This window comes from Mytilinidion resinicola (genome assembly GCF_010093595.1).
Source record: "Mytilinidion resinicola strain CBS 304.34 unplaced genomic scaffold BDZ99scaffold_9, whole genome shotgun sequence".
NCBI classification, from domain to species: domain Eukaryota; kingdom Fungi; phylum Ascomycota; class Dothideomycetes; order Mytilinidiales; family Mytilinidiaceae; genus Mytilinidion; species Mytilinidion resinicola.
Genome location: NW_022985445.1, coordinates 1,517,073 through 1,536,086, shown reverse-complemented (window position 1 = coordinate 1,536,086; position 19,014 = coordinate 1,517,073). Strand labels below are relative to the sequence as shown.

The window sequence follows — 19,014 nt, the reverse complement described above, 5'->3', positions numbered from 1 at the left end:
CACGACTTTGCCCAGAGCTCTATCTCCCAACCCTGGGGGTTGCGGACGACATCTCATCTCACAGCATCAATCCTCCCAATCTCTCCGAATCTGGGCGACGTGCCCCGAATCTCTTGATGCCTTCGGGCCTCAGTCCCTCCGTCAGGCCTGCTCAGACCGCGACGTCGCCCTCCGCGCAACCGAGCTCCTCGCAGCAGCACCAACAAAAGATGGCCTCCTCCAACACGAAACCCCGGAGGCTTAGCTCTGCTCAGAACCCACCAGGAAGCGGCCTAAGAGCTCAACCCACGAAGAAGCCAGAGGAAGCCCCCAAACCGAGTAAGACTGAAGAGGTTAGTGAGGCTAGACGAGACGGACGCCCCCCACATTGGTTTTGATAGCGATCTAACTTTGAGCGCAGCAGTTGAATAGCTACAAGTCCGACTTCGACAGCCTCCGCTCACACGTCACCTGCAAAATATGCGATCGACTATTCTACGAGCCCTACATTATCTCCTGTGGGCACACATATTGCTACAGCGTCAGTTCCCATACCCCCCTTGCACCTAGGATGGTACTGATAAGATGTAGTGTCTTTGCACCTGGTTCGTCAGTAACAAGGCCAAGAAAACATGTCCAGACTGCCGGACCGTCGTCACTCAGGCGCCAGCCCCAGCATATGTTGTGAGTAAGCCAGCCCCAATATGAAGTATCTTTCTAACTCGCATAATCAAGATTCGAGAAATGACCCACGTCTTCATCGGCCGAGCCGAGTTACTACCTGCAGGCGAGACAGTCGAGCAGCACAAACAATGGCAGAAGGAAGAAGCAGATATTGTGCAACAGGACAAGGCCAACAACGATTCTAGAACTGGCGGACTCTTCAAAGGATGCTTCAAGCAACGGCCAAGCAACCCCCTCCGAATAGTACGAGACGAAGAAGATGGGGTCGAGAGGTGTCCCATGTGCACGTGGGAGCTTGAAGGCGGAGAGTGCGCCCGATGTGGCGTCATGTTCGACGACAACGGGGAAATGACCTGGCCTGACAGCTTCGGAGGCTTTAGTGACATGGATGAGCTGTCTGAACACGACATGTCCGGAGAAGACCTCGACGGGGAACTCGAAATGGACGACGAAGGCAATGTATGGGACCCAGAAGGATTGGGGGCATGGGGACAGGGCTATCTCGACGACGAATCATCCTTCATGATGCAGCGATATCTAGCCGGGGGAGGTATTCCACCTGGAGGTCGGTTCCAGCGACGCCGCGTGACTCATAGCGAAGCCGGCAGCAGACGTCCGTCCTACAGCGCGAGCATAGTCTCCGACATGCTGACCGAGGAGATGGACACGGTGGAGGAAGAGGATGAAGAAGACTATGACGAGGACTCCTCCATGAACGACTTCATCGAGGATGATGAGGCTGGTTCCCTTGGCACTGCTTCCACAGCCTCGCAAACTCCACAGCCTCAGCCACCTCCACATCGACAGCAACGAAATCGTCGGATTCTTGAGTCGGAGGCATCTTCGGACATGTCACAGTCTACAGAAGACGATGAGGATGAAGGTCCCATAATCCCAGCTGGCCGACGCCGTCAACAAGCGCGGGTAATAGCCCGAGCAAACGGCACGAGGCGGGCACCTTCATCAACCTCTACCGAGGCATCTGCTCACCATGAGCTGGATGAGGATACACAGGCCTTGCTTCAAGCGGCCGGATGGTCGCCTCTCGCACACGACGGACCGGACGAGGAGATGGAAGACGATGATGATAGTGATGGGGGAAGGACGACTGTTGGGTGGGAGCCGACTACGATTTCCAATGATAGAGCTCGAATCGGTGGTTCTCTAACGCCTACTGCAGATCGACCCCGGCCTAACGCCCCAATCCGTCCACCCTCCCGTACAGGCAATAACCGTCTTTTAGACGGTTCTCGCGGCCTTCGACGAAGATCCTCCGTTCTATCGAATTCCACGGTTACGTACGAAGATGGTGAAGCGGACGACGACGACTCTGACATGGATCGCGATGGAGATATTACTATGAGCTCGAATACCCTACGGCCTCGCCAATCTCGGGTACAAATGCGAACAAATTCTCTCTCCAATAATTCTACCAGCCGGTTTGCTAATCGCGGAATCTCTCAAACCGATGCCATTGACCTTGATACCGACGACAACTCTGATACCTCTCAGCAAGCCCAGCGACGTCGTGGGACTGCTCGAGCTCGTCAGCAAGAATATGACCCGAGAATCAGCTGGATGTTTGCTTCACACTTGGCCGATCTTCGCGCAACAGAGAGCCCTGGGGCGCCCTATGACTACTTAGAGCAGCTTCGTTCGACGACTCCAATCGCTCGACCGAGGACTGCAAACAGGGGTCGTAACAGTGGCCAAGCAAGTCCTGCACCACCATTCTCTCCTACTAATGGGCCTTCTTCAATACCTCGTACTGCACCTGCACGAATGCGGACGCCGTCCATGGATAATTCCTTGAATGGCGGTGTACCCGTACGCGGCTCACCGTCTCCAGCATTTAGATCAGGCTTCACTCCGAATCTTTCCTCGGCACCCGAAGCTATCGGAAGGAATAGCAGCATTCCTCTAGACCGTGCAGCCTCCGTTGCCTCCACTGGAAGCTCGTCTGGCCAGCTTACGCCTGCGAGTTCAGTCCGTTCTGCCTCTCAGTCATCTGTCAATTCCATCTCTCAAGCCGCGACGGCAGCTTCAGTTGACATGATCGATCGTCCGCCGAGTCGCGTTAGTTCACGACCAACGTTTGGCGCAGGACGGGGATCTGCAGGATTGTCACCATCGTTTCCAGGTCTCTCAACACCAAGCGTCGGTTTGAATTTTGGCGCACGCATGTTTGGCAACCCATCACAGCCCCTCCGAAATCCATGGGCAACATACGTCAACAGCGGCCCGCAAGGTGTCGTCAGAAGCCGCCCTTCGAGGACTGCTCTAAGGGACCAATCATCCGTTGCAACGCTTAGAGCAAGCTCGTCCCGCAGGGGTCTCCGAGAACAAGCCTCTAGGGTCAATATCCACGATAGTGGCAACTCACCGCAGACGATGCGACCCCGAGAATCTCGACAAAACCTGCGTCCCCAGGCTTCGAGTCGCCGCCTCAACAACCAAGCATCGACACGGACCCTTCGCGCCAGCGATTTAGCACGACCTCCTTCAGCTCAACCACCGTCACCAGGCCTCGTTCCTACCCCTGCCGTACGACCTCGTCTTACCGAAGACGAGCGCCTCAGCCTCGCGCGCGAGCTCGTTAACAACCGGGCCCGCGAATTAGGAACTTACCAGCCCGGCACAGCTCAAACGCAAACCCGCAACCCCTTTGCGACTGGTGCCCGCCGCCCAAGCCAAAGTCTACCAACCCGCGACACCAACTCTGCTCCAGCCGAAACCGCGCCTTCTTCTGCTCTCCCCGCCCCAATGCATTCCCGCTCCAACTCCAACGAGTCCATTACGTCTGTCCGCAGCAATCCTGTGCACCAACCTGCCTCGTCACCGCAACAACCGACACTTGGCCGAAGGAGGAGCAACCGCAATATAGGCGCTCCGCCAGGGGCTTTCACTTCACCGCAAAGTACTTTTGCCCCACAGCAGACTGCGTATGGCGCTTTTGCGCGCCGAGGGAGCGCGGGACTAGCGGGCTACGAAAACCCCATCGCGGCTGGTGTGGGTGTTGGAGGCGGAGGAGCTGGCGTGGGGGGTGTTGGCACGAGGGGGGTGAGTCCGATGCAGGTTGTGGGCGCTGGTGATCGGAGGGCGTACTAGACTGGACTGGCTGGACGTTGGGAAACCCCCCTTTTCCAACGGCTTTGCTAACCTGGTTTTCTTCCGCTCAGATCCCGGCGACGACGCTCGTTCTGCGTGCTGTCCAGCGAAAGAAAAGGGCGGAAGAGATCGAGAGTGATAGAAGGCGAGTTGCCTTTGCGTTTGAGCTTTTATGAATGAATGAGGGGTTCTGGCCTTTTTTCGATTTTCGGGTTATGGATATGGATGGATACTGGGCATTGGCATTAGCGAGCACCTATGATTTAAGTTGGGACGAGAGACACTGCATTGGCATGGCGTTTTCGGAAGCGATGGCGTAGAGCCGGTGGGTCTGCAAAGCCGAGTTGGCGATGGAATGGGATGGGATGGAGGGCATAGCATGGGATCGGACTGAATGGTACGTAGTATGCATGGACTGAACGTGCTGCTGCTGCTAGCTTTAGCGGTGGCGTCTGTATGGAGTTTTTTGAGCGGGTTTTATTTGATTATTCAGACATGTTACTGTGATGTTTGTAACACAAGATCTTGATTTTGTACAGGGGCATCTATGAATACAACAAGAACCTCTCCTGTATCAGGTACAACAGCTCCATGCATATGCAGCCTTCACGCCCGCCCAAGTCTTGTTTTCGCCGCCCTCCCAAGATTTCCAGTAGTATACACAAGAGCTCCTATTCACAAAGCCCATCTCTATCTTTCTAACGTCTCAGCCCTCTCCTACTACCTATTGTACGAAAGAGCGCGATCATCGACTCTCGACCCCGTCTTGGCCGTCGCCCCGTCGTACATGAGATCCTCCACCACCTTCCAGTCGATCCGATCCCACCACGCGGCCAAAAAATTCTCCTTGCCCCCCGCGATGCGCCAGTCGCGCAGCCAGCTGTGCTCCCACGTGCTGACGCACAGCAGCGGCACCACGTCGACGCCGCCGTACGCGAGCTTCGGCTGCTTGGCGTAGCTCGTGGTGTGCGGACCGAAGCGGCCGACCGAGTTGACCGGCACGCCCATTGTGCGCAGCTCGGCGGGGCTGATGCCCGAGGCTGCGGCGGACTCGGCGTTCTGCGTGTTCATGTCGACGGCCTGGCGGCGGTAGTGGGCGCCGGGTAGCGGCGAGCCGGCGATGTAGGTGGGCAGGATACGGAAGTTGGAGGTGTAGCTGGTGGGCTTGGTTTTGACGAGCCAGACGAAGCCCGGGCCGAACATGGAGTTTGCGGTGGCGAGGAATTCGTCGCGCAGGGTTTGGATAGAGCCGAATTCGTTGGCGAGGGAGGCGGAGAGGGTGGCGGTCATGGGGGAGGGGGTGCGGGACTGGGGTGGTCAGCGAGGGCCCAGCAATTGCAGACATGGTGGAGATGAGGAGAGGTTGAGTAGAATTTGGGAGTGGACATACTATTCCCTTGAAGAAGAAGTGGTTGTTCCATGCCATTGAGGCATAGTTGAATAAGGAGGCGTTGGTGGGATCGCGGGCGTATTGTATCAGCAGGTGCTTAGGCTCCTTGTCCGCTTCCGGGCCGCCTATCTCCAGCAATCAGCATACATCCATGGATCCTCGATCTCTAACTGACAGGCATCGCGGGACGCAATGGGCTGCTCGAGCTCGGGGGTGCGGAGGCGTACCGGCTGTCATTTCGTTGAGCTTGTCCAGCAGCATGCCGTGGTACTCGGTCCAGGCAATTGCAACACCATCGGGCGAGTAGAGCCCCGGGATGCCCTCTCGCCTCATCTCGGCCTCGTGGTTCAAGACGGGCATCTTGTGGGCCCGCGACGGGGCGCTCTGCGAGAAGCATCTCTAAAACGTAGCTGCGTCAGTCAAGCTCCAGACACCAGTGGGCGGCCACATAGGCGGCCGCATTGCGTTGGGCGGGAGACGTACTGCAGCGCGATCTGCGGATCGGAACAGGTGCCGGCGCACGCGGAGGGCAGGCTGTATTATCATGGCGTGGGTATTTGTGGTGGTGAGAGTCGCGATGCAACAATTTCATGGTCGTCGCCGGCTGCGCTACGCCGAGTCCGGACGAGACGCCAAAACCGCGGACCACTCACGACTCGTCCTCGCTGTCCGCTGCAAACAACATGATACAGCAGAGCCGCCCGCCGTCGCAGCGTTTCACCCTCTGAGCGACCTGCAAAAGCATAGCCACACGATGGGAGGAGTCACCTGCCGCTGGTGCACGGTTAGCTGCTTCGCTCTCCAGACGCTGCACACCACTCGGCGCGAAGACTGGGCTATTTCCAGAACATCCAGCGGCCCATTGGGCCTGACCATCGCGCGACAGACGTCAGGTAGAGGCTGATGCCACGGCCGTGAGGTAGGTCGACTCTATTTTCGAACCTCTATATACTACTGTGCTTCCCGCCATGTTCTTTCTCGATCGTTTCGTGTTTCGACCTCGATTATCTTCGCCCCAAGACAAGGCAATCCCATTGTGGCTTTGTTCATACATTTTCATACATTCCTTCTTATAATCATACCCGTGGGCTATTGTCCTGCTGCCAATATGCTCTCGTCCAATCTCCAGAAGCTGTCTCTCATCTGTCTAATATCCACCACCGTCCCCGCTACCTCCGCCCTAGCCACAGCCGTCTCCGCTGCCCAGGCCGTCGGTCTGATACAGCGAGAGACAACATGTGGAGGGAACTCCGGTCTCTCGCAATGCGGAGCATCCTTTCCCTCCGACTTCTGCTGTCCTACCGACCTCAAATGCCTCCCAATCAATAATACCATCTCAATCTCCGCCATCTGCTGTCCTGCCGGCCAGGACTGCGGCTTCATCCAACCCATCACATGTGATGTGACCCAGCTCGACGCAACATTACATCCCGATAATCAAATACACACAGCCAACACCACCGACCTCAAGCTCGAAATATGTGGCAGCGCATGCTGTCCGGTGGGTTACGTCTGCCAAAGCGGCATGTGCGCCATCTCCAAGCCATCTTCTTCAGCTTCTGCCTCCTCTTCTCTATCACCAACGGCCTCCGCTACTGGCACCGCTCTTCCGCAGTCCTCCCAGACCGCTGCGTCCAGCCCTCCCATCCCAACCAGCGTACCATCTTCCAATCCCGGATTCCCTGCCAAAGCAGTCGTCGCCGGATTCTTCCCGGGCATGCTTCTCGGCGCCATCCTCGCCGTCGCTATTATTTGGCTTATCAATAAGCGCCGCGAAGCTGCTAAGAACCGCTACAGTGGCGATTTTGGCCATGTCGCTCGTACTGTCTCTGATCCTATTTACGATCCTGTCTACGCAGCACGCACCGACTTCCTGCGTCGTGGAAGCACCAGTGTAGCGAGCCAACCCTCGCCCGCACGCGACACAGAGATGCAAATGGGCACAGTCGGCATGTCTCTCGCGAATGCGAACATCAACGTAAATCGTAGCAATACCACCGGTGGCAAAATGAACCAGTTTCCATCGCCGCCTCGCGCTCAGACGACAACTCCGCGAGTTCGTGCTCTCTTCTCCAAATCTCCTAAACTTGGCCTGTCTTCTGCGGCGCGCGACCCTTACACCACCCCAACCCGCACACCCACCTCTCGCTCCTCTCGCTCATCGCGGTCTAAGCGGAGAGCAGGGCCTGAGAGGAGTGGCAGCACTGAGACTATCGACGTTCTGATGCCCGCTCCGAGCTTTCTAGGAGTGCCAAATGCGGACACGGGTGCCAACGGACGACCACTGACTGGTGGCACGACGTTCACAAGGCTGATGGAGGACGCAGGGTTTGGTAGGGATAGCAGAGACCTTGGAGGTCTAGGAGTTCGTGGCGTAAGTCCGCGGAGGGGTGTATAGTGTGGAGTACTCGGACAGTTCTTTCTTAACATCGTCTTTTCTTTCGTCTTGATCAGTGGCGTTGCATTTAGCATGGGCAAGCGGGTGTTTGGGTTTTTTGGATTCGGAGTTTTGGCTGGATGGAAACAGATACCACTGCTTTTTACTGCGCATTCGTTTGGAATTTACACTGCATCTAGGTGTAAGCATTTCTTAATTACTATCGCTACATTCCCGTCCATCAATATCATATTTTATTGATTCCTATATCTCGTCTTGGAACTTGTCGACGTCTCGAAGTGTTTTCAAGTCTAACAGGGTATTTAATGTAGCAAGTCTTGGCCCGTTTACTGTTCTCAGGTTGCAGAAGTGTAGAAGACCGTAAGCTTTTTCCACTTTGGTCACATGATAAAAGTAGACAAAACTTTCCGGCCTTTACACTTTTGCCGCAAATAACGTGCCAAGAATTGCTATATCCGACAGTGAGTCCATAAACACTAGTTGCGAGACTCTAAGAGTTCAGATTCTCTCGTGGCGTTCAAACCATACGCTCCGGAGGCAGTGAGTTTGGTAATGTCCCATAGCCACATACCGAGGTTGAGAGCATTCTCAATTCACCACTGTGAGCATCAACTTAGTCATGCATCAGATAATTTCAGGCGCACGGCGCACATGATTACGGTCCCAAGTGGTCCCGTCGTCTCGCAAGCTTGACGGTCCTCATCTTCCTTTCAGTCTCTTGATCCATTCGCGCTCGTCTGTCAGCCACCGCCCAGCTCTTACTCCCTGCAATCACTGAAGTGGTTACCGCCAGGCGTATTCCTCGCAATCAAGATGGACGTCTCGGTCATGGACTGGCAATACGATCGTCCCCAGCTCGCCAAACCGCCGCCGCGAGCCCTTTGAGGCCTTCGGGACCACCCCACCCCCGGCATGTCTATTTCAGCGATGATAGTGGAGGACCTAGGCGGTCCGGGAAGGGATCTGAGAGACGTCACCAGAGAGATGCTAGTGGAGCATTTCGGAAAATCATGGGGATCACAGGAGTATGTGTCCCACCTCAATAGAACATGACTCCACTTACGAGAAACGTAGCGCTGGCCTATGGAAGCTCCTCACGGGCGAAATATCCTCTGACGTTTCCATATTCTGCAGGGGTTATGAATGTAAGGCGCATCGTGTTATTCTGTGCGATGAGATGCCTCTCGTGCACGCGAGAGCATATAGATATGATGTGAGTCGTTTCGCTCCTTTTTAGGTCTCTAGCAATGGACTGATAGTATCTTAAAGCCTCGGACACCGACGCCAATCCTCGATTTTCATACGCAGACGGTAGAGCTCACGCCGCAAGGTCTTCACAAGGTCACATCTGTCGATATACGTAATTACGATCCTGTCACAGTTGACCGTTACGTTGAGTTATTGTACTCGTACCGCTACCATCCGTATGATCCCACGGCGGTCCTTTTGTCCTGGCCCCCAATGGTTCGCCAACCATCAACCGCAGGCCATCGGTACTGCCACACCTCCAAACTTCTCCACATCCAGCTTGCCCACATAGCGCTCGACTACGGTCCAGTTCAGCTCAACGAAGTCGCTCGGAACAAGCTTGCCAAAGCTTTCCATCACCAGTTCGAAGCTGATAAATTCCATGAGCTCGTTAATGAAGTGGCTCGATACCGGAAGCCGCAGCAAGAGCTAGTCTGCCTCCTTGTGCAGGAAGCATATGTTCATATGAACGAGTTAGTCATGGCTGAAGAGATCGACCTCCTCCACCCGCAATTTATCGCTGCACTACTGAAGCTGGTGGTGAAAAATCAGGGAAAGCCTCTCCCTCGAAAGCGAAAGCATCTCACGCTGCCTCGGGACATGCTGGATTAGTAGCGTGAAAGAGATCGTATGAAATGCAAGAACACTGAGCGGGGACGACTTGCAGCAACAGTTGGCATGCGATTGGATTCAGTGAGGTCGAGCGAAGTAGAGGGCGAGATCATCATACGATTGGAGTTGATGGACAGGCTGGACATTGGTCAAAAGCGAACTTGGGACTGGATGAGATATAGAAGGTGTTGTGGGCTTTGTTGCATTTCGGAGGTCGTCATCCATTCTCGGAGGCTAAGTAGCGGTTCCCGAAGAAAGGTGATATCCAGGCAGTAGCTTATACATCATGGGACGGCAACACAATGGCCATGTACGGCATTATGCTATTCGCTTTCCGAAAACGCGGGATTGAAATCGCGAGCTCCCTACACGCGCATCTACGTGGCAATTATTCTTTACGTACTTTGTATGCTCTAGCTAGATTTTGGCACTTAGAATCCTCGGAGCGCATGTGGAGTGTGTCTTATTATAAAGGCGCTTCTAAACCTGAGAAGCGCGGATCGAAACCACTAGCCTTCTATGTGCGCATTTACGCTGCAATTAGTCTTTGCATACTCTATATCCTCGTGCTAGAGTTTGGCACCTAGGGTCCTTGAAGCGCATATGGAGCGAGTGTCAACGTCAAGAGGCTACTGCATCTAAAAAGCGCGCACCGAAACCGCTGGCCGCCTATGTGTGCATCGGTGTGGCAATTGATCCTGGGATATACTAACCTGCATCGTCTAGCCGGAGTTTGGCACCTAGGGACTCAAGGGCGCGTGTGAAGCGTATATTGGTAGGGAATTCCTAAGCTCGAGAAGCATAACATCAGACATTTATAGTATCTTTCAAGCGCAATTACGTGACAGATACTCTTCATTCAACTGGTATCCTCTTTGCAAATTTTGGCACCTAGAGATCTGATAGCGCCCGTAGATCGCGTTAAGGAAAGGGATTGCTCACTTGGGGAATGTGAGAGTTGGCCGGCAGCACCGCTATTTACGTGGCAAACACGTTGCAATTGCTTCTCACGCATGTAGTATTCTCTGGCTGATTTTTGGCACCTGGAGTCCTGCTTGCGCTTGTGAAAAGTATCAATATAAGAGGTCGCTGGGTTTAAGAGACGCGGAAGCTACAAGTTTAGGTTTGATTACACGCGCAATTACACTGCAATGGATTCTTCCTGGGCATCAAGCCTCTTGTCGGTACTTGCGCTCGTAGTCCTCACGGTGCTGGCAGACGGAACCGGGGCGAAGGAATCTCGAGTGGTTGGGCATCCGAGTAGATTGTGGAAGCTAGCCGCCTATGGTTTATTCTACGCTGCAAACGTGATTTCGCAGTTCATATTCTATGGCCGGAGTTCGGTTACCAGAGGAGTAAAGGTGCTTGCGACTAATCCGTGGCAAAGCAGTGACTGAACTTGGGAAGCGCGATGAAATGAAGTGAAATAGCCTTTGGTACTTCAAGACGTGTGAAATACAATGGCAAGACGTGTTGAGCGAGATTGTATTGTTTGCAACACGCCTGATGAGCTAGTGTCTAATGGATTATGTTGGTTACGAGGGCGGATGGCAACTCCGGCAAAGTGCAAGGCTTCTCATTCAAGCTAAAAGGGCTAGATGGGATATGCTTGATAGTTCGTTAGGTTAGTGAATCGCATGTATGGAGATAGGGGGCATTCTCCGCAGTCTAGATGATATTGGAAAATCACGGATGGCAATTTTGAATGGATAATCAGTGATTAGACCTATCTTGGTCTACCTCGGACCTACCGGGTCTATGTAATTAGCATCTTGACACGGACTCCAGCCTTATGATGCGGAGTGTGATATGGAAGACCGTGGGTATCGAACCACACCGATACTCGAAGGCTGAATCCCGTAGTCACTTTTTTTGAGGACCCGAAGGAACCCTCATCGCTCCGTCTTAAGCATGAAATAACGACGCCGACACACCTTGAGCGATTGCAACCTCCTTCAAGCAGTTGCACATCCGTGTATCCAGCTTCGTCATTGGGAACTCGTCGGGCCAGTATGGGTGAAACTCTGAACGAAAAGCCATGTCGACGTTCCAGATGTAGCAAGATCTCGCTTCGGCTTCGACAAACTCTGAACCCTCGAAATGTTGCTTCACCTTTTCCAGCGCCAATTCAGCCAGACCTGGAATCGAGTATCCGATGCCCGCAGCGAAGAAGAAGAGGTGATATCTTAGTGGTAGCTTCTTCTTCTTCTTGAGTGCGTCAATTGTGGTGCCATAGCTGACCTCCGCAAAAGTGTTTGGCTCCACGTAAGTATCGTAGTCACCGGAATAGATGAATTCGACGACACGGTCCATGATGATACGGTCCCAGCGTTTGTAGTTGACGGTTCCACCTGGCTATTTGGAACAGGTTAGTTAGCAGTAGTAGGTATGCATTTACGTGAGCACTTACCGCTGCATCCTTGGGAACCAGATCGCCAGCTTTGGAGGCGAGAATTGCCATGTGGACATTCCACTTGTGTGTATCAGTCATGATCGTGTAATCGCTGTATTTGCCAGTTTGGAGGAGATCGAGAAACGAGCTAGCAAAGTTAGCAAAAGCACTTGATTGAAGATAAGTGCGAATGACTTACTGTTTGAGGTGAGGACCCTCGGGCTCATTCTCCTTACCAGGGGATTTCGCCCGGGTAGGCTCTGCTCCCGAAGTCACAGATTGCGCCGGCTTGGACTGTAAGATACCAGAGCTCGGGTCTTCTGGCTGGTGCACAAGGGGGGTGGTAGTCGGGCCTCCGAAGAGGCCAGAAGGTTGGGATGGCACCTGCTCCGGAACAGAGTTGAAAAGTGCTCCTCCTCCAAAGAGGCCACCAGAGGACTGGGGTTGCGCCTGTTTTTGACCAAAGAGACCAACCCACTGTTGTCCGAGGTTTCCAGACTGAGGCCGATTGGCCGGCATAGCAGTCCCAAAGCCTCCAAAGAGACCGCCAGAAGGTTGTTGCACATGTCTCTGGGTACTCAGGCCTCCAAAAAGACCACCAGAGGACTGGGGCCGCATCTGTTCCTGACCAAAGAGACCACCAGAGGACAACGGTTGCACCTGTTTTTGACCAAAGAGACTACTCCAGCTAGGTTGTACGATGCTTCCAGGCTGAAGCCGGGCCGCCTTCATTCGTGCATCCCAATCCCGATCTTCTGGACTCGCCTTCGTTTCCTGTAAAGCAGCCTCGAAGCCTTCAAAGGGCCTACCTCCTTGTAGCTTCGCTTGTCCTCCGTTCAACTCAGAGATGGATGAATTTCCAGGGAGATCACCCTGCTGTCGACCTCCAAAAGGTCCAGAAGACTGTGGTACGTTCGTAGGGACATAAGAGCCGAATGTCGGGCTGCCCAAGAGACCACCGGAGAGCTGGCTTTGCCCCTGGTATTCACGGGATGCTGGTGATGCAAACAGGCCGCCACCAGACTGTTGTCCTTTCGAAGCTGTAAGCGGAGGGTCTGGTCGTCGAAACCCCGAGAAAAGGCCAGGCTTTGGATTTGCAGCAGACGGGGAGTTTCCGAAGGGTCCTCCTCCATTTTGCCTATTATAAGCTTCCGGTTTCTCGATTCCAAAGACTGGCTTGCTCTTCGACTCCGACTTCGATGCCGCATGTTTGGACTGCATCAAAGAAGGAAAGACTGTATTCACCGCGCGACTCGGAGCGTCGGTGATGCCTTGACCACTGCCAGCTGCCACAGGAGGTGAGGTGATATTCTGAGTTTGTCCACCTGTCCGATCGCTGTAGTGGCATTGTTTGCCCCTTCAAGATGTCAGCGCCTGCGTTATCGGTGGATTGATTGTTCAAAGGCGCCACTTACTCTCTTATACATCTTGCACACGGTTCGCCGGCACCTTTGCAGCGAATTCTTCCATAGTAGCACGCATCGCATGCCTCAGGAAGTATCCGTCCCTGCTTCGCTGCATCGGGGCCAGCAGTGTTTTTGGCAGCTTGATTGGCTTCGTTATGGGTGCGGTCCGCGAAGATGGACATGGCAGGGCTATGGAGTTTCCTGCTTGGCTGTGGGGAGGCCATCTTTGCAGTAGCGTCGGTAGATGGAGTCGGGGGGAAGGGGTTTTCCCACTCGGAGCTCGAGGAGTCGAGGTCCTCGACATAGGCTGGCTTGGACTGCATGGTTGAAGTTGCGGTGTGTGGTTGAGAGGAGGAACGTGGATTTGGGTCCTCGGGAGACTGATTAAATAGTGGGACTGGGCAAAGTTGCGGTCCGGCTGGTGAATGTGTGTATATAGTCGGCAACTTTCCCATTCGTCGATTCAAGACACCAAATTATTCAGACAACGATATTACGTTTACCATCCTCTGGGAGCATCGTGAAGAACTATCGAAATGCTGAATACAAAGCTGCTAGGAATGTCAGTTGCTGAAGCTCTAACATTGGGGGCGTGGTTGTGACTTGGTCGTGATGCTGTGAGGCCTCCGGAGCGTATGGTTTGCATGCCGGAACATTACCAAACTCACTGCTCTCACGCCAGGTCCCTTTTCAATCCCGTCGCCCGCCCCCCCTTCTCCCCAATATATCTAAAAAGCCTTTTACTATCTAGTACCCATCTCCGGCCGCCTCTTCCTCCTCCATGCCTTTTGCCAGATTCGATGCACTCTCTAGCCTTATTCCCTCAACCCCGATGTAGTGAAAGAAGAGCATCATCCGATCGTCCAAGTGCTCCCACTGCGAATAGACTTCACGACACTTACGCAATGCCGCCTCGTACTCCGCTTTATTCCATCCCTCCCGCTGGTAATGTGCCTGAAACTTCTCGAGCGTCAGAGTCATCAGATCTGGCATTTCGAACGCGGCCGCCGCACCGAATAGTAAGATGTGGTGGTGCAGTGGCAGATGTTCGGAAGAGCCGGGGTCATGGCTGACACTGGCTGATACGTCTGTTTGGGGATCTGAGTAGTCACCTGAATAGGCGAATTCGAGGCAGCTCTCGATGATGATAGGGCTGTGCTCAGTGATGGTGCAGCTGCTGCCAGGCTAGAGAGGAGGGGCATTAGTCAGTCCTTCTTATATGGGATTTAGAAGATGTGGGACTTACCGAGAAGTCTGGTGGGAGCAATCCGCTCGCGCGATCTGTCAGGACCATTAAGTGGACGCGCCACCCTATGTCCGCACATTTGATGCAGTAGTCACTATACTGGCCGGTGCGGAGAAGATTCAGGAGGTGGTCCCTGCGAGATTATCAGACTATGGTAACTACGAGATACTTCGGAAGTGGCATACTTGGTGATGGGGCTTGGTTGCTGCCCCGCTTCCTTACGGGAGGCAGTTTGCGGCTTCTTAAGACTTCCCGTTTCTTCTGGAGGACTCTCTCGCGCACGCTTCTTCCCACGTGTATGTTCTCCCCCGAACAATGTAGGATGAGGTCCACCCGACTGGGCCCCCTTCGAACCAGGGGCTCCAGATGACGACTGACCAAGAGTAGGGAGAGTGGGATATGCCACGTTGCCATCGATGTTCGGAGCGGAGGAGGTATGAGTAGTGGTCAGAGTGGTCGCGGCTGTCGACACTCCTACATCGCCATCGACACCACTCTGAATGGAAGAGGCCGGAGCAGCGGTCGAAGGATTCGTAGTAGTCGCTTGCGCAGATGCAGACGTATCCCCTGGTATGAGGTTCGTCGGCGAATGACCAGACATAGGCTTATCGCTATCGGAGTCTGAGTCCAGGTCTGACCAGTAGTAGTCCTCGCATCCGTAGGTCTGCCCGACATTTTGTGAGCCCATTTTGTCGAGGAGTCGGAAGAGGAGAGTTGGCTGTCGGCGGTAATTGGTGATGTGGTGGCGGAGTTGGAGTTGGACGCCGCTGTCGCAAAATCAACTCAACCTGGAGGCGCTTCAGAGCCGACGGTGAATACTTGCGAAATCGCATACTTATGCGTAGAAGAGAGGACTTTCACATATGCCGTGCCTTGATAATGAAAGCAGGACCGCAAAGGCAAGCGATCAACGTGAAAGCTATAATACAGCGACTGCAAGTTGCGGCCTTCTTGTATTCACTTTCAAGCGGACTTTCCTTCCCCGTGCAGTCCTGAAGCGTTTGATAGGAGCATGTTGGAAGCGTCAATATAGCATGTTAAGGCCCTTGGAGGTCGCGGCGTTTCGAAATACTGAATCCTCGTTCCTGACTTCGCTGAAACAGATTTTTATATGTCAGAATTGGTCGATGTCAAGACCGTATTACAGCTTAGGATTTTCCCTTACTACATCCCTCTCCCTCGCTATTGCCATGGTTTCGCTCTCGGGCCCTTCGGCGTCTCTTCCTTCTCAGAGCGTCAACTCTAGTGTACCATCACCATTCTTCTTCATGCGCACAACTAGGATCTCCGCTTGCTCTTGTAGGAAGGGCCTGAAAAATAATAAGCTTATGTAGATGTACACAGTGCACAGACGCACAACATAGATTAGTCACGGCCCCCACGCCCCAACTGCAAATAGTGAATACCTTTCACTTCGCCCTGGGGAGAGCACGTCATACGTTGCCTGGAGGAGCATATTGGCTAAACCCGCCACCAGTCACCCGCCTTTGTAAACATGAAGATGTTGAGGAAAGGATATCGCCATGACCACCCACACTCACCTCGTGTAGGATCCGTCCACCAACGAATACCAAATATGAAAGCCATATCGTGTGCGGTTTTTGTGCACACATGATTTTGATGCGCATGTGATGAGGGATTTGACAGCTCCAGCCTTACACCAAACACTCACCAGGCCGACAAGGCATCTAACTGCAAAACTCCCCATGAAGCGACACCATTCTGGCTGTGGTGAAAGAAGATGAATGAAGGCAAAGAACAACAGAAAGCAGACGAGTCAGGATTCGATGGTATGGTGAGATCGAATGGGACAGATGAGCGCCATTCAAGGCTTTGATGCAGAGAACAAGCTATGCTACCCTACCTGAGACTCACAGCCTCGGAGCCTTTAACGGACTCTGAAGGGTATTGCGCCCTCCAAACGCATCATAGACGCCATCCCTATGCAAACGACTTACGGTGGTTCTGGTGTACAATGATTCCTCCCGGAAATGAACGACTTCGGGAACCTCATGTTGCGCTTTCCGATGCGACTTCATTTTCAACGAGCACGGTTTTGGTGACTTCTTTCTTCACTTCCTCCTGGGTCTTTTCTGGTGGGTGCAAATTCCCGTTGGGATCTCTAGGGATACGCGTCCAGCCCGTCTTGAACCTCTTCTTATCGGGCTGGAAGACGGGCAGCGGATGAGCTTCAGTGTTGAGGACGACTTCGCTGAGGGGGAGGATATCGTTGGGGCCAAATAGAAGATAGAAGTATTTGAGAGTTTCGGCCTACGCATTGGGAAGTCAGAAAAAGTGCAAGCAGTGAAAAGCGAATGAGTACATACCAGCCAAAAGCTCTCCATGTTATCCCTCGATGGCGGCGGAATCTGGTTGACATCACCAATACTGCTGAACCCAGCCCCGTCTTCGAGAAGCGTGTGTTTTACGAAGGATTGGAACATCTCCCAGCCCCAATTTCTGTACTTCTCGTCTCCTGTGATACGCCACATATAGAAAAGACTCTCAACGGTCTCCGGACGCTGCAAATTGTGCGTATCAGCAGGTTTGATGATATAGTCCTGCTTCCAATCGGCGTCGTCAGCTGGATCTAGAGTCTCCGGGCCCTTCAGAACCCCATGTCGCATCATCTGAGGCGGATCGTAGATGTTGAAGTGAGCAATTTCTGGCGCCAGGCCAGTAGCCGTAACTTTGTACATGCCCCAGCATGTCTTCATCAATTCGACTGCAAGTTCCATCTCTTCTTCTTGCTTGGTACTCCAAGATGGTAGCTTCTTAGCCTCCTCCACGGTCAAGCCTCCGGTGGCGCCTAGCGCGATGGTGCCTGGCATGAAACAAACCAGATGGTCCATTTTTGGAGAAATGTGCCCACTAAGCCCGCTCGGTCGCTCAGCCAGAACAGTGAAATTCGAAGGTTGAGAATAGGTTATCAGGTGTTTACGGACACCAGCGAGAGCTTCGTCCCACATTTCGAGATAGATGGGTTCTTGCTTCGCAGTTTGATAATACTGCTTGATGAGATACTCTGGAAGGAATTAGCTAGGATGTTGAGAGAACGGTTCCGCAATCCTACCGTAGTACGAGTCTCCACGGCTTCCAAGACGAATCTCATTGCTTCTAAAGATACCCTGATCTGCATAGATGAAGATAGGCAGGAGCCCGTCTCGGGCCCCATTGTTATCAACGACTTGCATGACCTTCTCTGCCTTCTCCCAGTATGTTGCTTCTCCGGTCAAAAAGGCAAGATACTTCATCTCAAGCTGAAGACTTGTCGCTTCAGCGGTAGATGACGCACCGCCATCGGCATGCGATGGGATCCCCTTCAACGTCTTGAGATTGACACTAGCATATGGAACACCGGAGTTTGACTCGTAGGCTGACAGTAACCGGTCCGCGAGGTCGCTGGCTTTCTCCAAATACAGATCCTCATCGTTTGAGCCCTCCGCGGGTTTCATCCCTGGGAGAGTTCCTTGCAAGTAGTGTGCCGACAGCAGACCACCCAACATGCGTATAGTCGTCTCGAATGTGTTGACGTCTTGATCCTTGTCGTAAGTCAGACTGGTCGATATCCATTGACGGGCATGTCCAAGCTCCCTTGTCAGATTCATCAGCATCATGGTGTCCAAAGCATCGACGATAATCCAGCCTAGTCCGCCTGTCGCCATGTGGCGACCTGACTTGGAGCTGGGATGGTATTCATCGTAGCCTGGATGATTCGTGTTAGTTTCCGAAGATTGAAGAATGCTTAGTAGAATGAAAACAAAAGCTGCTTACCCCATCCATGGTCTTCATATGCCTTCCAGCTTAATTTGAACGCGTCTCTCACGCTCTCCCGCCTCTCCTCCCAATCCACCTTTTCTTCCACCGCAGAAAAGAATCCCCAAGAGCTCCCACCACCACTTCCCTTCTTTTTAGAATCTCCTCCTGACCATGGCCAGCCGAACCAGTAAAAGTATGCAACTATTAGAAAGAATATTGTCCCTGGCACCCGTTTCGTCCGAAACCACTTCTTCTTCCTCATCGACGTCCCATAATTATACGGCTTGTCCTTGTACATCGGCAGCCCTTTCTCGCCAAAGACACCTGAAATTGCCTCCGCTACGCTGCCATTCCCGCTAGAACTCCCTCCGAAGCGCGATTGTCCCGAGCTGCCCCAGACCGAGTCTTCGAGACGCCGGACGCCGCTGGGATCGTTGAATGTTGGCACGTTGCGTGGGACTGCGAACGACATGCCTTCTGCGAAGCCGGTGTCTTCAAAGGCCTGCTTGCCGGCCTCGAGGGCTTGTTGGCCCGCCTGGCGAGTGTAGGTCGCGGCACGCGCGGCGCTGTGCTGGAGGAGGTTGAAGGCAGTGGATCCGGTTCGGAGATTGAAAGGGTCCCTGGTGTTCATGCCCGGAGGGCGGGGAGGCTGAGGCTACGGGAGTAATAGTTATTAAGAGAGAGAGGCGTATTAGCTGCACAGAGCGGCGATGAAGTTGCCAGCTGTTGATGGATTATGCTATCAAGGTAAGGCGCGGTCATTGCTTGGCTGTCAGGGGTTCGGAAACTCCG

At 53.5% G+C, this 19,014-nt stretch overlaps 7 protein-coding genes across 7 annotated transcripts; 3 read left to right on the top strand and 4 right to left on the bottom strand.

Annotated features, from left to right (window-relative positions):
• Nucleotides 1–209: 209 nt before the first annotated feature.
• On the top strand, nucleotides 210–3,771 carry BDZ99DRAFT_386885 (uncharacterized protein; the record flags this gene model as incomplete). Its single annotated transcript, XM_033715495.1, has 4 exons — nucleotides 210–332; nucleotides 401–520; nucleotides 571–663; nucleotides 715–3,771. The coding sequence occupies 4 exons, from the start codon at nucleotides 210–212 to the stop codon at nucleotides 3,769–3,771; spliced, it is 3,393 nt and encodes a 1,130-aa protein (XP_033577366.1).
• Nucleotides 3,772–4,239: 468 nt separating this feature from the next.
• BDZ99DRAFT_508832 (manganese and iron superoxide dismutase) lies at nucleotides 4,240–5,711 on the bottom strand. Its single transcript, XM_033724355.1, has 4 exons — nucleotides 5,645–5,711; nucleotides 5,389–5,560; nucleotides 5,162–5,286; nucleotides 4,240–5,079 (listed from the first exon to the last, which is right to left on the bottom strand). Exons 1-4 carry the CDS (start codon nucleotides 5,705–5,707, stop codon nucleotides 4,492–4,494), a joined length of 948 nt encoding a protein of 315 aa, XP_033577365.1. The 5' UTR covers nucleotides 5,708–5,711; the 3' UTR covers nucleotides 4,240–4,491.
• A 448-nt stretch (nucleotides 5,712–6,159) lies between these two features.
• Nucleotides 6,160–8,016, top strand: BDZ99DRAFT_462975 (uncharacterized protein). Its single transcript, XM_033719972.1, has one exon. It carries the CDS (start codon nucleotides 6,270–6,272, stop codon nucleotides 7,557–7,559), a length of 1,290 nt encoding a protein of 429 aa, XP_033577364.1. The 5' UTR covers nucleotides 6,160–6,269; the 3' UTR covers nucleotides 7,560–8,016.
• Nucleotides 8,017–8,438: 422 nt separating this feature from the next.
• BDZ99DRAFT_570978 (uncharacterized protein) lies at nucleotides 8,439–9,805 on the top strand. Its single transcript, XM_033728052.1, has 3 exons — nucleotides 8,439–8,584; nucleotides 8,634–8,772; nucleotides 8,829–9,805. The coding sequence occupies exons 1-3, from the start codon at nucleotides 8,472–8,474 to the stop codon at nucleotides 9,417–9,419; spliced, it is 843 nt and encodes a 280-aa protein (XP_033577363.1). The 5' UTR covers nucleotides 8,439–8,471; the 3' UTR covers nucleotides 9,420–9,805.
• A 1,320-nt stretch (nucleotides 9,806–11,125) lies between these two features.
• On the bottom strand, nucleotides 11,126–12,392 carry BDZ99DRAFT_462972 (uncharacterized protein). The gene is made up of 3 exons (XM_033719971.1): nucleotides 12,011–12,392; nucleotides 11,830–11,959; nucleotides 11,126–11,774 (listed from the first exon to the last, which is right to left on the bottom strand). The coding sequence occupies exons 1-3, from the start codon at nucleotides 12,328–12,330 to the stop codon at nucleotides 11,325–11,327; spliced, it is 900 nt and encodes a 299-aa protein (XP_033577362.1). The 5' UTR covers nucleotides 12,331–12,392; the 3' UTR covers nucleotides 11,126–11,324.
• A 1,294-nt stretch (nucleotides 12,393–13,686) lies between these two features.
• Nucleotides 13,687–15,283, bottom strand: BDZ99DRAFT_570976 (uncharacterized protein). The gene is made up of 3 exons (XM_033728051.1): nucleotides 14,649–15,283; nucleotides 14,464–14,596; nucleotides 13,687–14,402 (listed from the first exon to the last, which is right to left on the bottom strand). Exons 1-3 carry the CDS (start codon nucleotides 15,149–15,151, stop codon nucleotides 13,965–13,967), a joined length of 1,074 nt encoding a protein of 357 aa, XP_033577361.1. The 5' UTR covers nucleotides 15,152–15,283; the 3' UTR covers nucleotides 13,687–13,964.
• Nucleotides 15,284–16,473: 1,190 nt separating this feature from the next.
• Nucleotides 16,474–18,853, bottom strand: BDZ99DRAFT_488198 (seven-hairpin glycosidase; the record flags this gene model as incomplete). Its single annotated transcript, XM_033722893.1, has 4 exons — nucleotides 16,474–16,734; nucleotides 16,791–17,488; nucleotides 17,537–18,169; nucleotides 18,238–18,853. The coding sequence occupies 4 exons, from the start codon at nucleotides 18,851–18,853 to the stop codon at nucleotides 16,474–16,476; spliced, it is 2,208 nt and encodes a 735-aa protein (XP_033577360.1).
• Nucleotides 18,854–19,014: the final 161 nt, after the last annotated feature.

Excerpts from the sequence above, each read along its gene's own strand:
- BDZ99DRAFT_508832 (XM_033724355.1), bottom strand. The coding sequence starts at position 5,707 with ATGATAATACAGCCTGCCCTCCGCGTGCGCCGGCACCTGTTCCGATCC. Across the intron at positions 5,561-5,644 it reads GATCCGCAGATCGCGCTGCA|AGATGCTTCTCGCAGAGCGC; the intron begins GTACGTCTCCCG and ends GCTACGTTTTAG. Across the intron at positions 5,287-5,388 it reads GCTCAACGAAATGACAGCCG|GCGGCCCGGAAGCGGACAAG; the intron begins GTACGCCTCCGC and ends TGCTGGAGATAG.
- BDZ99DRAFT_462975 (XM_033719972.1), top strand. The coding sequence starts at position 6,270 with ATGCTCTCGTCCAATCTCCAGAAGCTGTCTCTCATCTGTCTAATATCC.
- BDZ99DRAFT_570978 (XM_033728052.1), top strand. The coding sequence starts at position 8,472 with ATGTCTATTTCAGCGATGATAGTGGAGGACCTAGGCGGTCCGGGAAGG. Across the intron at positions 8,585-8,633 it reads AAATCATGGGGATCACAGGA|CGCTGGCCTATGGAAGCTCC; the intron begins GTATGTGTCCCA and ends CGAGAAACGTAG. Across the intron at positions 8,773-8,828 it reads CGAGAGCATATAGATATGAT|CCTCGGACACCGACGCCAAT; the intron begins GTGAGTCGTTTC and ends AGTATCTTAAAG.
- BDZ99DRAFT_462972 (XM_033719971.1), bottom strand. The coding sequence starts at position 12,330 with ATGCCGGCCAATCGGCCTCAGTCTGGAAACCTCGGACAACAGTGGGTT. Across the intron at positions 11,960-12,010 it reads GAGGGTCCTCACCTCAAACA|CTCGTTTCTCGATCTCCTCC; the intron begins GTAAGTCATTCG and ends TAACTTTGCTAG. Across the intron at positions 11,775-11,829 it reads TGGTTCCCAAGGATGCAGCG|CCAGGTGGAACCGTCAACTA; the intron begins GTAAGTGCTCAC and ends TGTTCCAAATAG.
- BDZ99DRAFT_570976 (XM_033728051.1), bottom strand. The coding sequence starts at position 15,151 with ATGGGCTCACAAAATGTCGGGCAGACCTACGGATGCGAGGACTACTAC. Across the intron at positions 14,597-14,648 it reads CAACCAAGCCCCATCACCAA|GGACCACCTCCTGAATCTTC; the intron begins GTATGCCACTTC and ends ATAATCTCGCAG. Across the intron at positions 14,403-14,463 it reads TGCTCCCACCAGACTTCTCG|CCTGGCAGCAGCTGCACCAT; the intron begins GTAAGTCCCACA and ends CCTCCTCTCTAG.